The following is a 22,709-nucleotide window of genomic DNA, read 5'->3' on the forward strand; positions in this document are numbered from 1 at the left end:
TTCTCTCATCAGCCATGAGCTCAGAGTGTGTAAGTAAGGAGGGTGAACGATTGGAGGCCAGCAATGAGAATAATACATTTTGAAAACAGATCACCCCCCTCCTTCTCACACACACACACACACACACACACACACACACACACACAGAGAGAATATTAGCGTATATGTGAGAGGATTGATGGGAGGCATTGATAGAATTTACACTCTTGCTTGAATTGACAATTATGCACCAGATGAAATTGGAATTGGGTTGTAGAAGTGGTAGGGACCCTTTTTGCAGTGAAACCCAGATGCAATAGTTTGGATAATTTACATGAAAACTTGAGACCCTCTCTGCTTCATATAGCCAAGGATTTAAATGTCCACTGTTTGCAATTCTTCTCAAAATTGAGGAAGAAATAATGCAGAATATAGCTGGGAGCAAATTCTGCCCTTACTTTGCACACCATAAACAAATTATAGATAACTGGTGATGTGGTTTGTTTGTATTGGTTGGCTTGCATTTCTTCCCTGCAATCAATAAGGTGGGCCCAATTCCAAAAGCTACGTCTTTGACCTGGGGCAATAACACAAGAAGTAAGTAAGGAGAAAACAGCATTGAAAAGCAGAAGCAAATTACCAGAGACACCATCAAATTAAACATGGTTATAACAAAAAGGCTGTGGGTTATTTGCATGGTTCAGGCGTGGTATGTCAGGGTCTCAGGAAATATCTGCAAAAGTTACTCAGTTTATCTTCTCAGTTGCCTAATGTTAAATAGAATATTGAGAAAATCATTGACTGAATTAATTAACTGAAATCCTGTGTAATGTTATAGAGCATTGGTGCTGGGAAGAACATCTCAGACACACTCAAACGCACAATCTCATGGTGTCACTCCACAGTCACCTCCTTGTGTGATATGGACGCCCCATTAATCACTGCAAGCCTATGAGGAGACAGAAAGCATAGAAACATATTAAATAGGAAGTAAGTCCCATCCCCTGGCTTGGCCAGACTATTGCATTTGTGACTATGATTGAGTGTGTTTGCCTGCATGCATGCAGGTTGAAAGCGAGCTCCTCGGAGAGACAGCCTCCGATAAAGCAGCACTTGCAAAGTAGCTACCCTAAATGGGCATACCCTTGAAATAATAACATACTAAATATTAGATGGATGTTGTGCTTTTTGTAATATGTACGGCTCAAGGGCAATTCATTTATTTTCCTGGAAACAAAATTTACATATGCAGATGTTGAAAAACGGAGACTGAGAGAACAATAAGGCTCTTTCAGAAGCACAATTGTCACTGCACTTTCATTAGTCTCAGAAGTAAAGTGTACACAGTGCACTAGTGAGTAATATCTCATTATCATCTCATTATTAATATCTCTGTAACCTAATAAGGGCCTACTTTGTCTGCAATAAAAAAAAAAAAAAAAAAAATACAATGTATGTATGTGTGTATGTATATGTATATATATGTATGTATATATGTGTGTGTGTGTGTGTGTGTGTGTAAGAATTGCTGGCGTTTAGATGTCTCTTTAGATGTTTCTCATCCTCACAAATCACGTCATGTAGGCTTTTAATGAGCTTTGAAGAAGCTTATTACTCCCTGCCCTCTTTAGGGTAGACTATTTGGCACCCTCTTTTGCCAGCTATATTCAACTGATGTGCTTACAGAAGGGCGATAGGTTTTGATATAATCGCAATGCCTCTATTGAGTGCTATTTGTGATGAGAAAATTGAAGGTGTTTACTTCTGTCCTTAAACTCCTTTTCCATAAATGCTTTTTGGCAGGTGAGATAATTAACAGATGAGATAATCAAGCAAATGGAGACAGAGAAAAATACATGAATTTCAGCTTTTGTTTAGGTGAACGCAAAAAGGGTTTTACAAATTTGCAGCCCTCTTCATCTGTAAGCATCAATAGTAAAATTGTGTTTATGACCAAAACCAAGGACATAAGTCAGGCACATAGCAAGAACAGAGTCCTCTGCTGTTGGCTGAATGTACTACAGGTTACTAAAGACCATATACAATCTTTGACATGCAACAGTCACCCACTTCACAAATACAAATATTCTGTATATTCTATACCTAAAAATACTGGTTCCTGAATCCTCAAACTAAAGAGATACAATTGTAATTTCCAACCGATTTTACAGTGTTTCCCCTACCATTGTATTAGGGGATAGTTAGATAGATAACGGCACCTCCCGCCCCCACTAGAAGGTCAAGTTAATTTAATATAGTTTAATTTTCCATATAGTGCCAGATCACAGCAAACGTCATTTAAGGTTAATTTTCCTATAGAACATTTCTATAGCTACCTTGTGCTTTTATTAAACAGCATGGCAATGGTATTTATTTTATTTACACGACAGAATGCCATTTCTGTCTCTCCATGTTCGCACAGTTCTCCGTTGCGCTCTGTGTCACACACGGCGGAGTTCTGCCTCGATGCGTGCACACAGACACGTACACGCGCACACAGGTGAGCAGACTCCCACCAGCGAGTGTTGATGTCACAAGAAAAGCAATATATCGGCGTTTTTTTTAAATGCTCACAGGGCGGTGATGGGAACACCAGTCGCTCCTCTGGTAGGAGCAGCCAGAGAAACTCTTCTGCTCTGGTTCCAAGCAGCGACAGTTCTGCACGCCCTGCCCCCGACCTGCAGCTAAAGTCTGCTCACCACCGCATGTCAGGCTTTGACCCAGCTTGGCTGTCAGAGGGGAAATGTTCCCCCTGGCTGTACAAGACTTATATAGATAAGTACTTAAACAAGTAATGTATGTAATACATACATGACATAAATAATATATATATATATAAGATAGATACATTGTATTATATATTGTTGTCATTAAAATATATTATGATTCCGATTCCTTTATTCCTGTTTTTGTAATAATAATAATAATTCTCTAAGGGTTTACAAATAGCAGCAAATGAAACAAATGGCTATAACAAGCTGTCGCCTGGTTGCCTGCTGGTGAAGCCAGCCATGAATGCAAAAACAGAGTTGCAATCTTATAGATAACATTAATATATTTTAAATCACTTCTGGAAACCCAAATACCTGTAAATATAAGTGTAAACGTGAAAAAACATTTTTCTCATCTGGTCTTAAGATCATCTGTGGTGAGATAGTTTGTCGCCCGTCTCTTTGTTGGAATAAAATATTGGGGCTAAGTTTCAAAATGATCCCAATACCTCATGTAGTTCGAATTAAACAAATTGTATATGGCATGAGGGTAAACACTAGGGGTCTTTGACCATTTATTCCCCACCTCCACCTCTTTACTTGGGAGCTGTGATTGAGCACAATGTCTCAGTGAGCTGTTTTTACACGTTTTCGGTTTCATCCTAAGAGGTTGCAGGTAGGGGCACGTTTTACATGTATGTATACATAAATCACAAAGTATTATTGATAATTGCCATTCCTAGTATAGCCACATGTTGAGATTTGGTTAAAAAAATACCATGTTTGACCATCAGACCAGCGAGTTCAGCCCTTGCCATTCGTAATTGCCCAAACATAAAAAAGGATTTTTGTTCCATTTTGTTGTTGCACAAATTCTGTGTTGCTGTGTCTGCCATATTAGACAATGCCAATACCAGTGCTTTTTTTTTCTGAAGTCTTTCTGACCACCTTGTCTCATATATACCATGAGATCAACTAATGGCCTCTCTGGTCAGTGGAAAAGGACAGAGGGTAAATAGGCAGAGCAAGAGTAAAATAAAGGAAATAGGAAACGCAGCGATATGGAGGATACATGGAAGGAGTGCACTGTGTGGCTGAGCAACATTAAAGTGGAAGTGGGCCACAGCCGGGCTAAAGCTGGACTGCCAGCTATTAACAGTAAAAAAGTGCCAAGTGGGGACTCAACAGTGTGCTTCAATATGGGTGTCCTGGTCTCTGATAACGTGTGCTCATAAGTCCCTGAATCATCTTAGGTGACGTAAAACAGATCACTTTGAATGGATCACATTGCATTCAACATCATAAAATGTTGAATACATGCCTCCTCATACCCAAATATAGTATCTTAAAGTGAACACTTTCTGAATTATTTTAATTATGAATGAGTCTTTCATCTAAAAACTACTGTTAGTTTGTTGCATTCCTTTTTAGTGTTGTGGGTGTCAATGCTCCAGTATCAATACTGATACCAAATGTCTGTTTTTAATTGATTCTCCAAATAAAACTTGCACCAGTCTGCACTAATTTGGGTAGACATGTAAACATGTAGACACAGTACAAAGTCACTTAGCTATCTACAGGACGTATTTTGTGACTGTTTGCAGGAAGTTTTTTTTTTTTTTTTTGGGGACGACACAATGTCAGTACTGGCTCTGGCCAAGGTATTGCCTCAGGCAAGCCGGGAAAATTCTATTTTGGTTTTGCGTCCTGATCTAAGTTGTTCGGTTCTTCATGAACTCCCCTCCAAACATAAAATTTTGCAGGGAGATTTAAACTTAAAATGGAGAAATGAAAGTACTCCTTAAGGCTTTATTTGAATTTACTGGACAAAAAGAAACATTCTTTCCTTATCTCCCTAAGGAGAAGCATTCAGGGGGTTATCAAGGCCTTAATATAACCATTTGCCATTCTATAGTAATACAATACATCTAAATCAATCTAATTCTTACTTAATCGTTGCCTTTGGAGTTAGGAAACCATTCTTTAACAAGATTAACACCCATATATCAGCATCACTCAGAGTTCCATACTGTGACCTATACAGACAAGAAGTGGATATTCAGCACCCTCACAGAATGGCAAACTTTGCTATTCTTTCGGAAGAAAGTTGAAAATGTAAACTGCTAGTTTCCAAAACTGGATAATTTTATTTAATTAAAATCAGGAATGGTTCCTGCTGTGCTTACGTTTACCTGAAAGCAGTGGCATTTTAGCAGCAAAGAGTGAGCGTGCTGACAAACAGGTGAAATGGTGAGCTATCAACACTGAATAAATGCATAGTAATCAGTCGGTGGTCTGATGTTTTCTGCACCATTATATCAAACCAATATTGCAAATCAGAAACATTTTGAAACCCATTGTCCTGTAAACAATGGATGGAAACTTCAGTCGTCATATTAAGAAGCGAGTGTGTGACCTTTAACAGGTATTTACCAATCATTCATAAATACATCTATATGTGACATAGTTTGCACACTGCTTTACCTACCCTGGTTTGGTTCATTATAAAAGTACAGTAGGCAATTGAGCTACAAGCTGCTTGCTTTTATGCAACTTTTGCAAAGTGGGAGAAAGTTCTAGTTTATTTTAATTGGTGTACACCACTTGGTTTGAAATGATCTTGTTTTCATCGGCATGTTTTTTGAAAGATGTTAAAGTTGGGAGGCACATTTTCAGCAGCATTCTGCAGGCAGTGGGACTTTAAACAATGCCTATGCCTCAAGGAATTGTTTAATTTTTACAGAGCATGGTATTTTGCCTGGACTACTTTAAATAGAGACAGTGCATTTAAGCCCCGCCCACACTGGAGGAGAAAACAATAAAGAGCTCTCCATTGACTTTGTATTGTGGGAAGGTGTCTCTTGTCACTCTCAATGTGCCAGCAAACACAAACAAATGTCCAATCTGCTGTGTGGAAGGGTGCACTACTAACAGGGTAAATAACCCTGATCTAAGTTTTTAGAAGCTGCTGAACAGAAAAAATGAGCCTTTAATATGAGAGAAATGGATAAAGGCAGTAAGATGAGAGGCGCCGTTGTCAGCTACACATCAGCCTTGAAGACCGGGCATTAAGAGTTGGCTGGTTTATGGTGGTACACAACTTGGATCCATTCACTTCCAAAAAGAGTTATCAGTATCCAAAGATCTGTAATTTCCCATTGTTTGAGTGCATGTTCCTAACAAAAAGGAAGATAAATAACAAACAGTTAGCTCTCACTGGATACTCTTCTCATGCCAAGATTTTATTAGAATATTTTGTAACAAAAGGGATGAAATTTTATCAAGCTAATAAAGCTATGCACATGAATTCTTTTTAACTCTTAAGGTTGATGAATTGGCCAGGCTAACTATAGGAGCTGAAGCTAGCCAAGCCTAACTGTAGGCGCTGAAGCTAACCAAGGCTAACCTACATCCACCAACTACGTTTTAACCCCATAAAGTGGGGCAGATTTAAAATGTTTGGGTTAGCAAAGGCAATTTTAAAATAATGTGGATGTAGCCTAACTTATGCAAGACTTGGTTGTTATCGTTATTACGTAAAATGATGACATCATAAACCAGCCAACGCCTCTTGTCTTACAGTCTGTATAGATTTCTCTCATCTTAAAGGCTATTTTTTTTTTCTGTTCAGCAGCTTCTGAAAACTTAGATCAGGGTTATTTACCCTGTTAGTAGTGCACCCTACCACAGCTTTTGGGCATTTGTTTGTGTTTGCTGGCACATGGAGAGTGACAAGAGACACCTTCACACAATACGAAGTCAATGGAGAGGTCTTGATTGTTTTCCCACTGCAGGTGTGGCTTTTGGAGTATGACGTGTTGCGCTCTGTCTCTATGTGGCATAATGCGCTGTCGTCACACAATGGAAGAAGGAAGTTTGGTTTTAGCAGCGGGAAGATGGAGGAAAGACGTGACAACGACGAAAGCAAAGTTAAGCATTTATGTTGATTTTCTAAAAAGGAAACTAATTGTTCATTATGAAATGAAATGTCTTATTTTCTCTACAACCCGCCCTCCCCATCCCACTCAATCAGACCTGCCACCATCACAGCATTGGAACTTATCACCACCACTTCCATCTCAGGTTTCTAAGTAAGGGATTGTTGCACCTAATTCTAAAACCCAACTGTATATTTATAATTGCTCTTTAATTAAACAAAAATTTGTTTACTCAATTAATCAATTACATTTTCAGTAGAATACTCGATTACTAAAATATTCAATAGCTGCAGCCCTAAATCAGTCCATTCAATATAGCTGAACAGAACAGGGCAATCTGTTCTTCAGCACAAGACACAGTGGGTGGCTCTAATGCTTTTTACTGTCAGAAAGTAAAGCTTTTGTTCATGTACGACAGCAACACACATTTAGACATTTAGCACTTTCTGTCCACATTACACCATGAGTGAGCAACTCAACTATGTGATACTCGGTTTTGATGCGACATTTGAATATCACACTACATCTTGCAGTACCTGCTGATCTCTTGGCTTTCTCAGTGGACTTAATTTGAGTAAAAAGTGCAAGGATCATATGATTCAGATTCAGAAGGGAGGGTAGTATAACAACTGCAAAAAATGTGGTTAGAAAGGGTAAAACAAGGTAATGTCAGTATTGTTTTCCTTGTATGGTAAAATGCGGATTTTTCTGTCACTGTAAGGTACATGAGATGTAAAAAGTAGTTTTTCTGACTGAGCATGCACCCAGATTTCAAACTGTATTTATTTTCTCTATAGGTTTTTTGTCTGCAGTGAGCTACTTTAATGTGATAATGGGCTTTATGTCGTTTTGTACAGCAGATCCAAAGACTTCCATTGGACTATGAAAAAGCAACACAGGAGGGTTTTAATGCTTGAGTGTAGGAGTACAGATATAAAATGGCTTATAGTAAAGCATATCTATTTACAAAAGATGCAAATCAGTTTCACTGTCGAGCTCTTGTTTGAGGATACTCTAGTTTATGCATGGAGCACAAAGAACAACAGCAGGAGTCATGCACTGTTGATATGGATTTTTTTTTACTGCGAATGGAAACAAACACGTTGCAGCTACACCGTTTTGGCCCTAAAGACACAACAATTACCACGTATTTACAGTAATTTTTACAATCCCGTGCATTTTGCTTGCATTAGTGCGGGATTGGTGATTGCCAGATATGGAGCCCAGAATCAAATCTTTAAAGGGACAAAATATCATAGATGACCACTGCCACTTACTCCAATCAGAGAGCAGCATATTCAGCTTAAGATGGTGTGTCTGTCAACACTATCGTAAGAAGAAGGAATGTTTTAGCCTACTCACTGTTACTAAGGGCAGACTGCGCCCCTGTGACTCACTGTCGACTCTTAGAGGTAGAGACTGGTATTACTGGACAGGTTTGAAGAGATGTTGGTTCTGTAGCTACAGTAACAAGATATTTTTTGCACTACAATACATAGATGCAATTTTACATAACATTGCAATTCTGTTCTGTTCTGTGGGTTATCATTTTCACTAGCAAAATGCTTCGATGTTTTAATGTGTTTTAACATGTTTTAAAATACTCCTATATTGACTTTAATATACTTCTGTGGGCAGAAGAAAAAAAACCTGCAAATCATTTTACTTATGTTTGTGCTTTTGGACAAAATCTTGCTATGCACTAAGACAGTGTGACAATGTGACTTTACTATGTTATCGTACATTCCATACACAATTATTAGAATTTAAAATAATTGCACACAGACTTGTATAAGGTAATACATAGGCAAGGTGCTACACGATTAGTATAAAAGGCAACATATTCTTCTCTCTGGTTATAGTTAATACCCCTATTTATATCAAAATAAATAACTGGACTTGGAATTAAAAGTCTACATTTCTGATTTGCCTTTGAAATTTTATCAAATGAGCAAATTTGGTTGCTCTAAAATCTTGAGAATGTTTAACCAAAAGAAATACTGCATCTGGCTATAGCAAACAGTTTTTCCTGGTAAAATAATGTTACCAATTGCGTTTCTCAGCTCCTCTCTTTGTCACAGATGTTGTACTCAAATGCAATCTCTTCTGTTCACATTTTCTTTTCCACTTATTATCTGTGGGGTTTTGGCCAGATTTCCTCTTTTTTTCAAGCTGCAGCTGTCCTTCAGACCTGCAGGCTGCGCCTTCAACATGTTTCTTTAAAGGTCATGTCTTTCCTTTCCAAAAGTTGGCTGGCAAAATGTGGATGATTTTCAGTTCGATGTTTTTATCTTTTTTATTTGATTACTATTAGTATTTAACATAAAACCAAGCACCGCTCATCAGTTCATAATTATATTTAATATGGAGAAAAACAATCAAATGCTCAGAAACATAGGATTGTTTGTGGTTTAGTTAAGTGACCCAGTTTCTAATTTATTTGGGGACTTGTTTTATTAATGTGGTTATGAAAAGATAAAGTAAAACTGCTTTCTTTTCAATACTGAGATGTGCAACAAAAGAAAGATTGAGTATCTCAAAGGTTACAGAATAACATTTCTAGTTTTAGGGTTCAACTCTCACTGGGGTCACTCATGCTAAAAAAGATTCACACTCATGAAACTGTAAGCCGCTTAGCATGAAAGCATCCACCAACCATCACATGTTAATGGCCTATATTACCATATTTTAACTCCACGGAGTGAACACAGTTCCCAATTCGATTTTTGTGAATGTGGTCTTAAATTTCTCTCCTGGCTACTAGGATTTTCTTCTTGCCAAATTTTCCATTACACAGTATAATAGAAGTTGATCAGTTCACTATATAGTATACCGAAGCTGAATTCCAAGTCATACTTCTTGCTTATGTTTGATGAACTCAATAGATCACTGACTTTATCTGATGGACATTTGGTTTCATAGACCTCATACAGACAACCTTCACGAACCAGTAACCCCTTAGGCACAGCAAGTCATTGAAGACATTCAGTGTATGCCATTCCCGCTGGGGACCATTTGTAAAATGTTTAAATGGATGAAATGCAGCAGCATCCACAGAGGAATGTTCCACTGCTGTGGGCTGTCAATATCTGATAACAAAAAATAAAACGTTCCACTTTTCAACACAGTTTTAACACTTTATTGGATATGTCCCCTGCTGTTAACTGCTGGAGCCTAATTATGGTCTTATTACAAAAATTATGGCATACAGAGAGACAGTATCTATACTGGGTTTAGTCCTATATTCCACAGCTGAGAGCCAATTCCCTTTAAGTCATTTCAGTGTGACTCATTAAGCACATTGCAATTTGAGTGTTTTTGAGAAACCTTCTTTTAAGCTGTCTGAGCTCTGCCTAACTCAAACAAAGCAAACTTTTCCTCAAATCCTTCTATCCCTGTTAGCATTTTCTATCATTTCATGTGATATCTTATTTACACAATTTAAGGGCTTCAGAAAAAGGTATAGACCGGGTTAGAAGTAGGATGCGCTCCATATTATCAGCTGTAAAGTGTGATCAGTTGCCACCGTTGGTACTTATAGACCCTGACTTGTCATCTATAAGTTCTATTAGTTATGTTACAAGTTTTCAAATATGGCACAGGTGGTCTAGTGGTTGGTGTGTACACCATTTTGGAGCATCTGTGATTTGACTCCAACCCAGGCACCTATGCTGCATGTCATTGTCCTCTCTTCCCTTACTTCCTTATGGCCTCTCTGCCACTTACTGTCTGTAAGCTGTCTGCATGAAGGCACAAAAGTGCCCCCCCCCCATTCACCCTCATTTCATGTACAATTTGCATGTATGTCAATACATACATACATAAGTAAATACAAATGTGGAATATAATACCATGATGTGCAATATGTAGTATTTTGTTTTTTTCTACTTAATATGATAATCCCTTCAAGTGATGCATAAGAAATGCATAAATGAAGTAGAAGAATATATAAGGGAATAATGGACAGAAAGTAACTATAGTACAAGCATGATGTTAACATCAAAAATGGGTGTTGATCTTCTTTCCATGGCGTTGGAGCTACCACTGGACAGCTTCAATGCCATGCATGACTCACATTGAATGTTTCAGCAGCATTGCATGGGGACAGCTCCTGAAAATGCATTTGTTTGTTTCTGGCAAACCTACAACTGACATAATTGCTGTCATCTAAGATAATAAAGTTTCTCATAAATGCTTGACTCTGCTGAGAGCCAAACCTAAGCCTTTGATAATGGTTTTTCTTTATTTTTTTTTTCCTCTCCTTTTTTTTTCCCAAGTATTTCACAGATTTGTATTGCTAATGATTTAAGTCACTGAAATGCATGCCATTACATTATCACCATGGGAAACAATGTTTCTTTGCTTATTTCTGCTTGACAGTCCCAACCATTGTAACTATACTAAATATACAGGGAGGTGTGTAATATGGAGAGAGTGATAATTGGAAGAAGGGAGAAAACATGTGTTCCTGTATAATTACCCCTGAGAATCTCTTCTCAGCACCTTGAATGAGTTCTATACCCAGGCCTCAGGCTAGGATCTCTGTCTTTTTTTCTGTCTTTCTCAATCTTTCAATTTCTGCTTGCCAGCACTCATCCCATCTGACCCACTACCCCCTTGCTCTTCTCACCCTACCCTTCCACTTTATCTCTTGGGTTACGGGGAATAAAGGAGTATTAAGGGGTTTCATTTTATGGCTCACTTCAGAAGACTTCGACAGCCTAAACATTTGAGAGGTGAATATCCTACTAACTTAAGATAAGATAAGCAAAGTGTTGGGGAATGAAGATTTTAGCCAGATGCTCTAGTTTGCAAAAACTACAGACACATGACATTCACATACACAAACACATGTAGGCCAAAGCCTTGATCACATTTCTTATCGTCACACCACACACACCTTTTCTCACCCCTTGAAATATCCCCAACCTCCACATACTTAAAGGATAAAGACCAACAGCTCTTTGCACTCTGCTCTTTTCATCGTTTCCTTTGTTCTCTTCACTCTTAAGCCCTCTCTACTAGTCTTACCAATCTTGCATGAGGAAAATTTTTATTAATTATTCACTTTACCTCTAGCTTGTGTGCATAGGCAAAGAGGATGGTGTGTATTTGTGTGATGTTACTGCCATGTTCCCATTGACTGGGAATCTAGTCTACCTTGAGACATGCCATGTTGCACATGTGTGCTAAGAACTAGATTTGGTCCTGTGATGCACCAAAAGATATCCTTCTGCCACATTACAAACCCAACAGTGGGTAAAATACATTGGCAGGTAGACAAATGAAGTACCTCTTTAATATTACCAGATAAGCTCAAAATATAAACAACTAAAAAGGTGCACCCAATTATTTGCTGAGCAATGGTAATTCATTGCTTTCTCAGCCAGCGGGGTGACAGATAGACCAGCATTGCCTGCTTCAGTGATATTGTTCTTTATTGTGTCTGGCCCTACTCTAAACTATTCAGACACCATAGGATATTTCAGCAATATACACCTAATTGCACTTGTATTTCCAAGAGAACTGTAAAATGTGTTTTCAAGTGCCAGAAAACTATTGGGTGGCAGTTTGAAGTGTCAGCACGTCAAAGGAAATTAGACATTTGTAGACCATGCCATATCTCAGTTAAAGGAAATTAAAGAAACAAAAAATTATATACCATATATTATTTACATTTCTCTTGTGCTAGCTCCTCTTCATTGGCTCCCAGTAAAATTCAAAATGCTTCTCTTAATGACCAAGCTCCATCATATCTCAGAGAAGTCATAGTTCTTTATTGTTACTTCATTCTCTGGATATAGGTTTACTTGTGGTTCCCGGGGTCTCCAAGAGTAAATCAGGAGGCATATATTTCAGTTCTTCTCTTGAACCAATTCCCAGTATCAGTCCTGGGGGGTGGACACCGTCACAGCTTTGTTTCTTCCTTTAGACTGTTTTTTCCTTCCTGTCTCTGTCTTAGAGGTGCTGAATCATATTTGCTCAATGTTCCTGCTCAGTACCTGCTGCTGCAAGAGTTACCTTTAGTTGTCATTACACACTACTACTCACTTCCCATTGTCTTCTTCTCCCTTACTGCTAATATTTACCAGTGCACATTCAGAACTACCAGGTTGCTCACTGTATGTTTTCTGTATGTTTTGTTTGTATTTTCTATGGCATCTTCTCCTTTTATTCAATTTTTTTCTCCCCTCCTCTCCGCTCGCCTTGCCTCTGCTTCTCAACCCAACCAGTTGAAGCAGATCTGCTTCAACTGGTTGAGCTGCCCTCGCTGAGCCTGGTTCTGCCCGAGGTCTCTTATAGGAAGTTTTTCCTTAACACTGTGGCAAAGTGCTTGCTCTTGGAGGGATATGTTGGGTCTCTTTAACAACACCATAAACAGTTGAGCCAAATCTTGCTTTATGTGTAAAGCACCTTGATGTAACTTTATGATTTGCTTTATGAATAAATTAGTTTTGATTAATTTGAAAATGTCAAAAGGCACTCTGGTTTGTAATTGGGTCTTTTTTTATTTGGAAGAACATGCTGGCTAGTAAACATACATGCGCACACAAAGACTTGGCACAGAGGAGGCATGCTCATGATAGCATGCTTCTGACAGTATTGTTGGCTTTCACTACTTTGTCACCTAATGGGTTCAATTATAACAGGGATTGAGAGACTTGGTTGCTTTTTGCCAAGTGCAAAATATCCGATATTAACTCAAACACACAGCACGAGTACAGACTTTCATCCTCTTTTGCCCTTAAATCAGACAGTGCACCTGAGATATACTAAAAAGATGCTCAGGTCACATCAGAATTACTCTCTGTCTCTGAGGCTTCTACATATATGTGTTGCTGTGTATTTAAGTGCGTTTGTAGTTGTTTTTCGGTTTGTAAGCTCATGCAACACTCATGCAACCCTCAACATTTTCAACACTTGACTTTTGTACCAACTTGCAAAAAATAAGGTTGGCAACCATTTAAGAAAAGAGGACTCAGACTTTTATTTCAATGAAAAATTTTGCCACTTTTAATATTGTTTACATTTATTAACTGTAGTAAGAACTGACAACAGTTTCACTGCTGGTGGTGGTGATGACTCCGCAGGGATGAATGCTGCAGACAGTGCAAAAGCGATTCAAAAATAAAACATTGCTGTAAGACAAAATGAGTGCCTTCCCCAAATGATCTAAGTATGTATTAAGATTATTGTACTTTCATTGAAACAAGATCGTACTCTCAAATGATGCCTTTGAGACTTGATTGGAAGGCCGAAAGGCGCTAAATGAGAGCTAAATAATCAGGTATGTTGGCATATGCAGTACGCAGCGTCATTGTTATATTGTGGAAACTACTCACTTCAAAACTCCACAAAAGAAAGAATGCCTGTTTTTATATGCTGATTTAGAGTAATCATGGATAGGATTGTACAGCTACAGGACAGTTCAACCTGTCTCACCGAGGCCTACGTGTGTTACTTAGTACTGGATGTGCTAAATATGTGTATGTGAACTTAATGGTGTGGCAAAACCAAAGCCTAACCAGAAATCACAACAACAAAGACACATTAACCTACGTTTTCCCAGTGCCTCAATTAACTTTAAAATTAATTTGTTATATTAGTTTATCACTATATTAATGATATTTTCTCAATTTCTGATGGATGAGCGATAACCCAATAATAACCAGCAAAAAGCCTATGCTTTTGATACTACACAGACACCACTTGTGTTGTGTATTTTTAGCAGTTGGTGCGGATGAACCAACTCGTCTGTATCCACCCAGTCCTGAGCACCCAGTTCACCACTGATAGGGGGATTACAGTAAGGGATCAGTCCACAGCCAAAACACAGGATAGATCTGGAGGTCTAAGTGTCCAGTGCCCATCTGGTGTAAGACTTGCCCCAGAAATAACAGATTACCATAAAGCATTTTGTTTTTCAGGCATGCCATTATTGAATCATATTCAAGGTTACACTTTCACCATCTCTTTCCTCAGCAGGAAGATGTTTTCCAGTGTTTCAAAAAATTTGAGCGTTACAGCCAAGGATTTCCTTTACTAGAGGTTTCACAATGAACAGAAAAATCCCCCTTTTTTCTTTCTTTTTTTAACCGATTATTTCATGACATTAAACTCTTGATTAATTTAACAGAAGGTAGAGCCCTCACTGTTGTTTTTTATGAATTAGTCATCATATAATGCAAACTTTAAATGTTTTTTTATTTAGATTTAGTTATTTGAGAGTTTTTTATGAAGCTGTGTTTCTGCCAGAAGGAAAACTCCTGCATATAATTATTTATGCGCACAAGTTTGTGTTAGAATATATATTTCATAAGGTAAAGGTTTATGAATATTTTTCTATTTCCCACTGAAATTAATAGCTCATATTAATCAAAGGTTTACAAAGATCCTGATCTGGTCTATTGTAAATTTTTTGGGGGCGGGAGGGGGTGTCTGCAGTTTTCATAAATCGAATCGAATTCTTTAGTGTGTCTGATATCCAAACCAGGTCTTGTATTTTATTTTAACACAAATACAACATTGGCCATTGCGAGGGTTATATCTTCTTCTCCAAAAGTATCTTTGTTTACAAAACCTTTTTTCTTATCTGCATTTTCAGATTCAGCTCACTCGCTCAACAAAAGATGTTCCCCTTCAGTGTGAGTGGTTATATAAACAATTAATAATAAATCAATAGTGCCCAAAAAGGAGAGAAGTGAGAGCATCTTTCACAGCATCAATATCACTGTCAGTTTAATCTCCCATTCCTTGAATGCATACAAAACAGTATGACTCCAAGCCTGAGGTTTGCAGCCCTCCTAATCCCTAATCCAAATTCTGGGGCAGATTAAGAAAGCCCTGTGGACTCCAACCCTTCAGGGAAGCAGGGATGGCAATGGGTATGGAGGTGTAATGAATAGATGGACAAAAAGATGAATGAATAATATAGGAAAAGAAAACTTGTATATTAATGAGATGAATGGATGTGATGGACAGATACTGTAGAAGTTATGAAAAATTAAGGCACCTAACTAGGGCTGCAACGATTGATAGATTAAATCAAATAAAATTGATTGTTAAATTAGTTGCCAACTATTTTAATCACTGATTAGATTTGTCTTTTTTATTGTACACAGAAGTACAGTGGCAACATTTCTTAAAGTGAGGGAAGAAGGCCGACTAATGCCATGGTGGTGGTAAAGCTCTATTGGCAGCTGACCGGCATCAAACAGGAAGAAAAGGATGGCAGAACCACTGAAAAATGTAGAGACAGAGAAGGTCTTTACAACAGAGGACGCCCACCTTGGCACCCAAAAAAGTGAATGACCCAAGTCATTGCATAGCTTATTTTTTGCACCTAATATTGGCTCTTGACAACTTGGGTCATATATATATATATATATATATATATATATATATATATATATATATATATATATATATATATATAAATATATATACACACACACACACACACAAACCACTCTACTTCTGTTAACTGAAGGGTGAGGAAAATGTGTCCAAAAACCTTTTTTTGCGCTCTTTATGCGCATGTGCATACAAAATTCAGGAATTTTTAATATATTAAAGTTTTATTTAGTAAAGAAAAAGACTTATTAAATAAAATGCTGGGAATGTATTCCCCCTTTTTTGTTCAATTAATAATAATTAAAGAAAACCGGATTTATGAAGTATCAAATTTTTGTTAGTTAAGAGCTCTATTCTTGATCCAATATTTAATGAGTGCATTGAACCTAAAACTCTAAATCAGAACGCTCTTCAAATCGCAAAGGCAAAGTCCATGACAAAAAAAGGAAAGAAATCCCTGCTAAGTGTATGACCCAAATAACCTTGTACGTCATGAGTGGTACCCCACGGTCAGCCTGATGGCGAGCTCTGGTTGAAGTGAGAGGTAGGCAGCAGGTTTTAAGTGTCCATGGCAGAGCTCGGCCTGGCAGATCAGAGCCTCTCCTCTGCTGGCCGCCTGTCAGTCGGCCGCCCCGCCGCATCCTCCGCCTGCCTGCTCTGAGAGGCGCAGCTCCTCTCTCCCCTCAGACAGGAGGAGCGCGTCCGGCTGGCGGCTGCTGCTGCTGCTGGCTGTCTGTTTTTTCCTCCCTCTCTCTCGCTCTCTCTTTCTCTCTCCCCCATTCTCCTGGGTCTCCTCCCTACCTCTCCCTTCTCCTCCCTCCTCCCCTTTCCTCCCGCTCTCCTCCACACGACCGCGGCATACCTCCTCTACACCAGCCAGCGTGTGAGCTGAGTCCGACGTGAGTACCCGCATACGGAGTGCGGACCGCGGAGAGTCGTTGGCACGTATTCTCCAGATATCCTAGCCCACATTTTCCTTCCCTGACGCAGAGAAGGACGGTGGCTTTGCAGCGCCCCTTCATTAGCCGCGCGTTTTAGAGCCCTCTCCATGCGCGCTCCACCGCTGTCATTTTTACAGGAAAATAGAGACTATTTCGGAATATGGTCCCCCCCCCCCCCTGTGGTAAATCCATGTGACAAGGCTTTTTGTCATTTTTCAAACCTCTTTCCACTGTAAGAAAAAAAAAAAGTCGCCTGCTTCGTTTGTGTTCTGACCGCGGGGACATTCAAAGAGGAGCCAAGTGAAGGGAAAATAAAAATCCCTGGGAAAATGGAAGTTTTGGCGTTGACTCGGTCCGCTGAGGCTGCTGCTGCTGCTGCTGCTGGGGATTTGGTGATTGGTGCAAGGGGGAAACTGCGTCGTCAGGTCTGAAAGGCTGGGATTCTCGGGTCATTATAACAGGACCTGCTTTTCAAGATAACTAGGTCTCCCCTGACGTTATTGAATGGCTCCCGATTTATACCTTTAACCGAGTGGCCACATCATCCAGCCCCCCAGCTCGCCTTAACGCGTCGGCGTTTGGATGCGGTTTGTTTTCTCTGCGGCTCAGCATCTCCCTGCTCGCCCAGAATATGATTTAATGTTGGGAGGAGGGTTACAGCAGGTTTACAGTCTGTGACTGTCCGGGAATCTCTACTGATTTCCTCTTCTACAGACAAGCATCACACTCTAACGTCAAGTGAAGAACATATCAAGGCGCAGATTCCAGGGAATTTTCTTGACCGCCGTACAAATGGACTAAAAAAGAAGCTTCGGTTCTCAGGATTTTAAGTCTGATCGCTCTCACTCACACAGCTGTGCTTATTTGAGGGGAAATATATCCGGACAACATGAAAGTTATCTCAGCTATCTTGGTCGTTGCCGTCTTTTGGAGCCAGGAGTGGAGGTCGGTGCTATCGGATTCAATAATTCACATCGGTGAGTTACTGCGCCTTTCCTCTTTTCATTCGCAGCCACAATCGGGTACACTGTGCGTCTCTCAGGAAACATGTTGGAGGTTTCAGCATTGATGTGCTGCGCTGCTCAAATCACACATTTCCTAGCAATTTCTTTGACTCCTTGTGGGATTTGATATATTTTTTAATTAATATGAACTACATCTTTCAGGATATAGAGACCGTACTTGAAACGATATGTTGGGACTTCATATTGCAAAAATAGCCAACTAGAGGTCTGTGATGAGCCATTACTGACACCATTTCTAGTGAAGTTTGCATTTGAGTTGAGGAATCATTGCGCATCAATTGCATCAACACAGGCCTTCAAATTGCAAAAAACCGGACTCTACGTGTTGATTAATGTCGTGAATTGTCATATAAATTGATCGATGTCGGTGGTAGAGCGGTTGCACTTGTACAGTGCAACGCTCTCCGAGTATTTCGCATGGAAGCAATGGCTGTGCGCGCATGATGCAGGAAAAACAGGTGGTTTAGGACGCTGCCCGGGATGGCGGCAAATGTTCTGCTGAAAGATTTTCGTGAAGCATTAAGACATTAGCGCCTATCGTCATGAGCAGCTGCAGTGCCAGGAGAGAGGAAAAACCTTTTTATGCCCGGACGTATTTTCTGCCTTCTACCACCGCCGGCAAAGTGTGGCACTGTTGTGTTGAGTGTGATGTCGACATCACGGAGCGTATTCTTTCAGGCGTTGTAGAGGCTCCTCCGGCTCCAGCTACAGTTTGCGGGGGTGGTTGGGGTGGGGTGGGGGTGGACGCTGGAGAGCGTGTCTTGCAGGATGAGATGAGGACGCGAGGTGGTGATGATGGGCAAAACACAATCACTGCACAACGCGGTGGCCCGGAATGGGTGACAAAAAACACAGAGGGCAGTGTGCAGGTGTGTGAGTAAGAGTAATGAACAAAAATACACTCAAGCACATAGAGAGAGGGAGAGAAGCACCTGTCCGTGCTAAACAGTGTTTATGTCACTGTACAGAGATTATATCCATATTTTATCAGACAGTCACACATATGGAGATTCAGTCACATAAGTGACACATCACAAGCCAATCTACCTCACTGCATTATGCTGCCAGAGGATGGGAGGGGCTGCTCTGTTGGATCCATTTAAACCCTGGACAGCTGATTTTCCAAGCACAGTTCAGGCACATTGAACTGCTACCTGGCTGGATTTAGTCTAGGTCTTTTCTGGGCTGCAGACCAAAGTGATGCGCCATATGTTATACAACAGCAACATGGCCAAATAAATGAGATTGGCATGGGTCAAGCTGATAGTGAATGCATAGTGTATTATCTCATTTGCAGATAGTGTGAAATGCAGTTGCTATGCCAATTAAGCCAAGTAAAAACTTCAACCTTAGATTATACTACTTTTTAAATGATAATGCTAATTGTCTTATTTATTTTTTTTTTAAAATGACATTTACATTAGGTTGCATAGAAATTTCAGTGCAAAACAGTAGGATGGCTGCTGAAATATTACTCATTCTCGTCCAGTGTCATCCCGCAGACACAGTTGTTAGTTGCACTAGTGGCCCTATGGGGGTGTCTGTGTAATCCACTGGTTAGACAGATCACCCTGTGACTGGAGGGTTTGATCCAAGCAGAAAACCACATGTTCTGCAAATGTCTCACAGCAAGACACAGGAATTTAACCTGCATGCTGATGGTAAGTTTCTTTAGAAAAGGGTGTCAGCAATGAGGCTAAAAGCTGTTTTTTAGGAGGAAATTTTTTGTATTGCAAAGTAGGTTACTGCACTAAAGTTCTTGTCAGCTGCTGAAACTGGTTCAAAGTTCACAATGTCCACAGATTGTTCTCTGTGGTGTTCATTTAAGTTTACCGTTGTGTAGTTTTCATACATGGTGTCTCACTGGCTCTAAGTTCTCAGCATCTCCATCAATTTGGCCATTGATATCCAAGTTTACTTGAAGTTTTAAATGTATGAGCACAAGAGTACATCAGTTGTAAATCTGAAACATTGTAGCTGTTATAGTGCCAAAGAAGTCATCACATGCAGACTTATACCCAATAACAAACAAAAAGATACAACATTGTGTACCATTCAGTGTGTGTCTGTGTTTATATGTCCACCTATAGTTATATAAATGGAGAACGGTAAACAAAAAGATGGATGGACATATTTTACTAGACTGTATTTCAACAGCCAGTGGGTAACATTGGATAGTATGAACATGGGCTTTACAGAGGTAAAGGCCCTAAAATCACCTCCAAACCCAAATTATGAGAAGATGATAATGAGTAAAATACCTGGCAGTGTGTGGTTTCCAATTAGTAGAATAGACAGTCAATCTATAGGTCATTGGTTCCTGGTTAGTTACAACTCCACTTAAGTGGTGTGTTGCAGGGTTACTTTACCCTGCATATAAACAAGCATGTATTCATGTAAGTGTCTGCATGTGTGGGTAAAGGATCAGCATCTGTGGTTGGTGTGATTTCAGTCTTGCGTCTGGCTTTCCCTTACTTTTTCTATCTACACCTTATTTCTAATCAATAGTTCATTTCCTTGCAGGTCGGAAGTACTTTGAATCACAACAAAAGGTTATCGCCCCCAAAAGCAATACAAAAAAGCAACATCTCTTTTTTCAAGTTGTCCATCTTTTCTTCAACACCCCTCACCCATCCCTGCTTACCTGAGCTTTTTCAGCAGACCTCAGAAACAGAAGATAAGACAAGCTGTTGATGCAGTGGAAGCAAGTCAAGAAAAGAATGCAATGACTTGCTGGCCCTACTTTTCAGAAAAGGTGGTATTGTTTCAAGGAAATAAAAGGCCCATTAACATTTCAATGTTTTCTTAGTTAGGGAAAATGATTAATACCCATGGAAATATTCAGTTGTTTATTACACTCTCTTCATTACCTTCTCTCCAGCTCAATGCTGACCTGTCTGTGCGTGAATGCGTGTGCATCATATTGACTTAACACTGCATGAGAAAGGGGAAAAAAGTACTATACCCAGCAGGCACATCACATTGACATGTTAGAAGTAATCCCCCTTTAATCTCTTTGTTGCCGCTAAAGATGGAATGAGGGTAAGAGAGGGTGAGATAGATGGGCAAAGAGAGATGTATATCAAAGGCAGAAAAGATGGAAGAGAGAAAGGAAAAGACAGAGAAACCAGGGGGAGCGAAGGGAGAGAAAGCAGACTTAGTGCCGTCATCATCTACCATTTTTAGCTTTCAGTACTGAAAACCTGTGCCATTCTGCACCAGAGCTGCCATTATTTCAGTGGTACTAACAGCAATGACCAACAGACATTTTCATCTTGCTTTGTCCTGGTATTAAATGTGATTGAACTGCTGTGGAGCTGGCACCACTGCCTCACATATCTTTCTCTCTATTCTTCTTTCTGTCTCCCTCCCTCTTTCTCTCTGTAATGATCAGCATGCAGAAGGAAGGGGGGAGTTCGTTTGCCTCTCGGCCCTTGCTGCATCGTGTGCTGAATGGCAATGAAGGCAGTTCATATGGATTCTGCATGTGTGTTGGCCAGATAGACACACTCACATAGACAAAGGGTTGAAGTGTGCAGGGTTGCTTGTGTTCCTAATTATTTACACTCAGAAAGTCACTGTGCTTTATGCAGCCAGATTAAGCCCTTTGGAGTCACACTGGTTTTAGCCATGGTGTGCCAGAGCGTCCACTGGCTCATCATGCTTCAGAGATGACGGAAAGCAGAAGTGCGTGAGCCTGGTTCACTCTGGTTCAAATAATCCTTCTTTCACTCCTGCCCTCTCTCATACACATTCAGTCCCCCTTTTTGATACAATCTCTGAAATACAGTTTATTAGATTTGTCCTGGCTGTACTGATGAATTTTATAGCTTGGTCTGAGCCTCCAGATTAATATCATTCAGAATTGTTCACACACGTCCAAATGCCAAGGGGCACAGATTATTGGAATGAATCTTAGATGGTTACTTGTGTAAATATGAGGCAGCATCTTTATTCTTTATGCACTGCAGCCACGTATTACAGATGCCATGTATGGTTATGGTCTTTGTCTTTTCTTAATGTTCTTGCCCAGATCACAGCAAAACATTAATGTGATGAATGAATACTATGAAAAGGGCTTAAAAACCACCATTACTTTTCAAGCAATAAAATTGTGCAGTAAGTTATGGAAATAAATCTCTGATGATTCTTGATCAATAAAATACTCTTAGCAAGTTCTATATCATGTATTTTCCTTGTGTTGTGACGTGGAAAGATTTGTACGGCTTGCAATTTCTCCATATAGTGTTGCATCTTAAGTCAGAGTACAAGACTTGATGGATGTTATCGACCCCACAGTACAGTGTGAAATTTGTAAAAGACATAAAATGAACAGATGCATTTTGGAACAGTTCATATGTAAATCAGACTTGGATGAGTTTTTACCATTTAGAAGGTGTTTCACTAAAAACTTTGTTGAACCATTTCATTACTTATAACTCATGTTGAAGAGTGCCAATGGCACATTTCTGGAGTGCTATATTGCTGTGACAATGTAGGATTACCGAGAGTGATACAAATAGGTGAGATCTCAGAAAACCAGACGCTCTGGAGTGGATTTGTCTAATAGACAGTGTTGCCTCTGCAGTGGTTTATAAAATGCTTACATTTCTTTCAAAGACTCCATAAACCATTAAAAGTTTTGATGCTGTGTAGAAAGGAGGACAGTCGTATATGTGTAAGACACCCGGGTTTATGTTATAATTTTTCTGGTGTTCTCTTTGTAAAGAAGTGAGGAAAACCAACCGCGTGTGGCTGTAA

At 39.5% G+C, this 22,709-nt stretch overlaps 1 protein-coding gene across 1 annotated transcript in view; it reads left to right on the forward strand.

The window, feature by feature from the left end:
* The first annotated feature begins 17,812 nt into the window (after positions 1–17,812).
* The window catches only part of grid2 (glutamate receptor, ionotropic, delta 2), a 427,408-nt gene continuing 422,511 nt past the window's right edge, over positions 17,813–22,709 (forward strand). The window contains exon 1 of the mRNA XM_029511194.1: positions 17,813–17,900. Within this exon, the coding sequence (XP_029367054.1) occupies positions 17,813–17,900 (88 nt within the window). The remainder of the gene's footprint in view (positions 17,901–22,709) is intronic.

Source organism: Echeneis naucrates, chromosome 9, assembly GCF_900963305.1.
Source record: "Echeneis naucrates chromosome 9, fEcheNa1.1, whole genome shotgun sequence".
NCBI lineage: Eukaryota > Metazoa > Chordata > Actinopteri > Carangiformes > Echeneidae > Echeneis > Echeneis naucrates.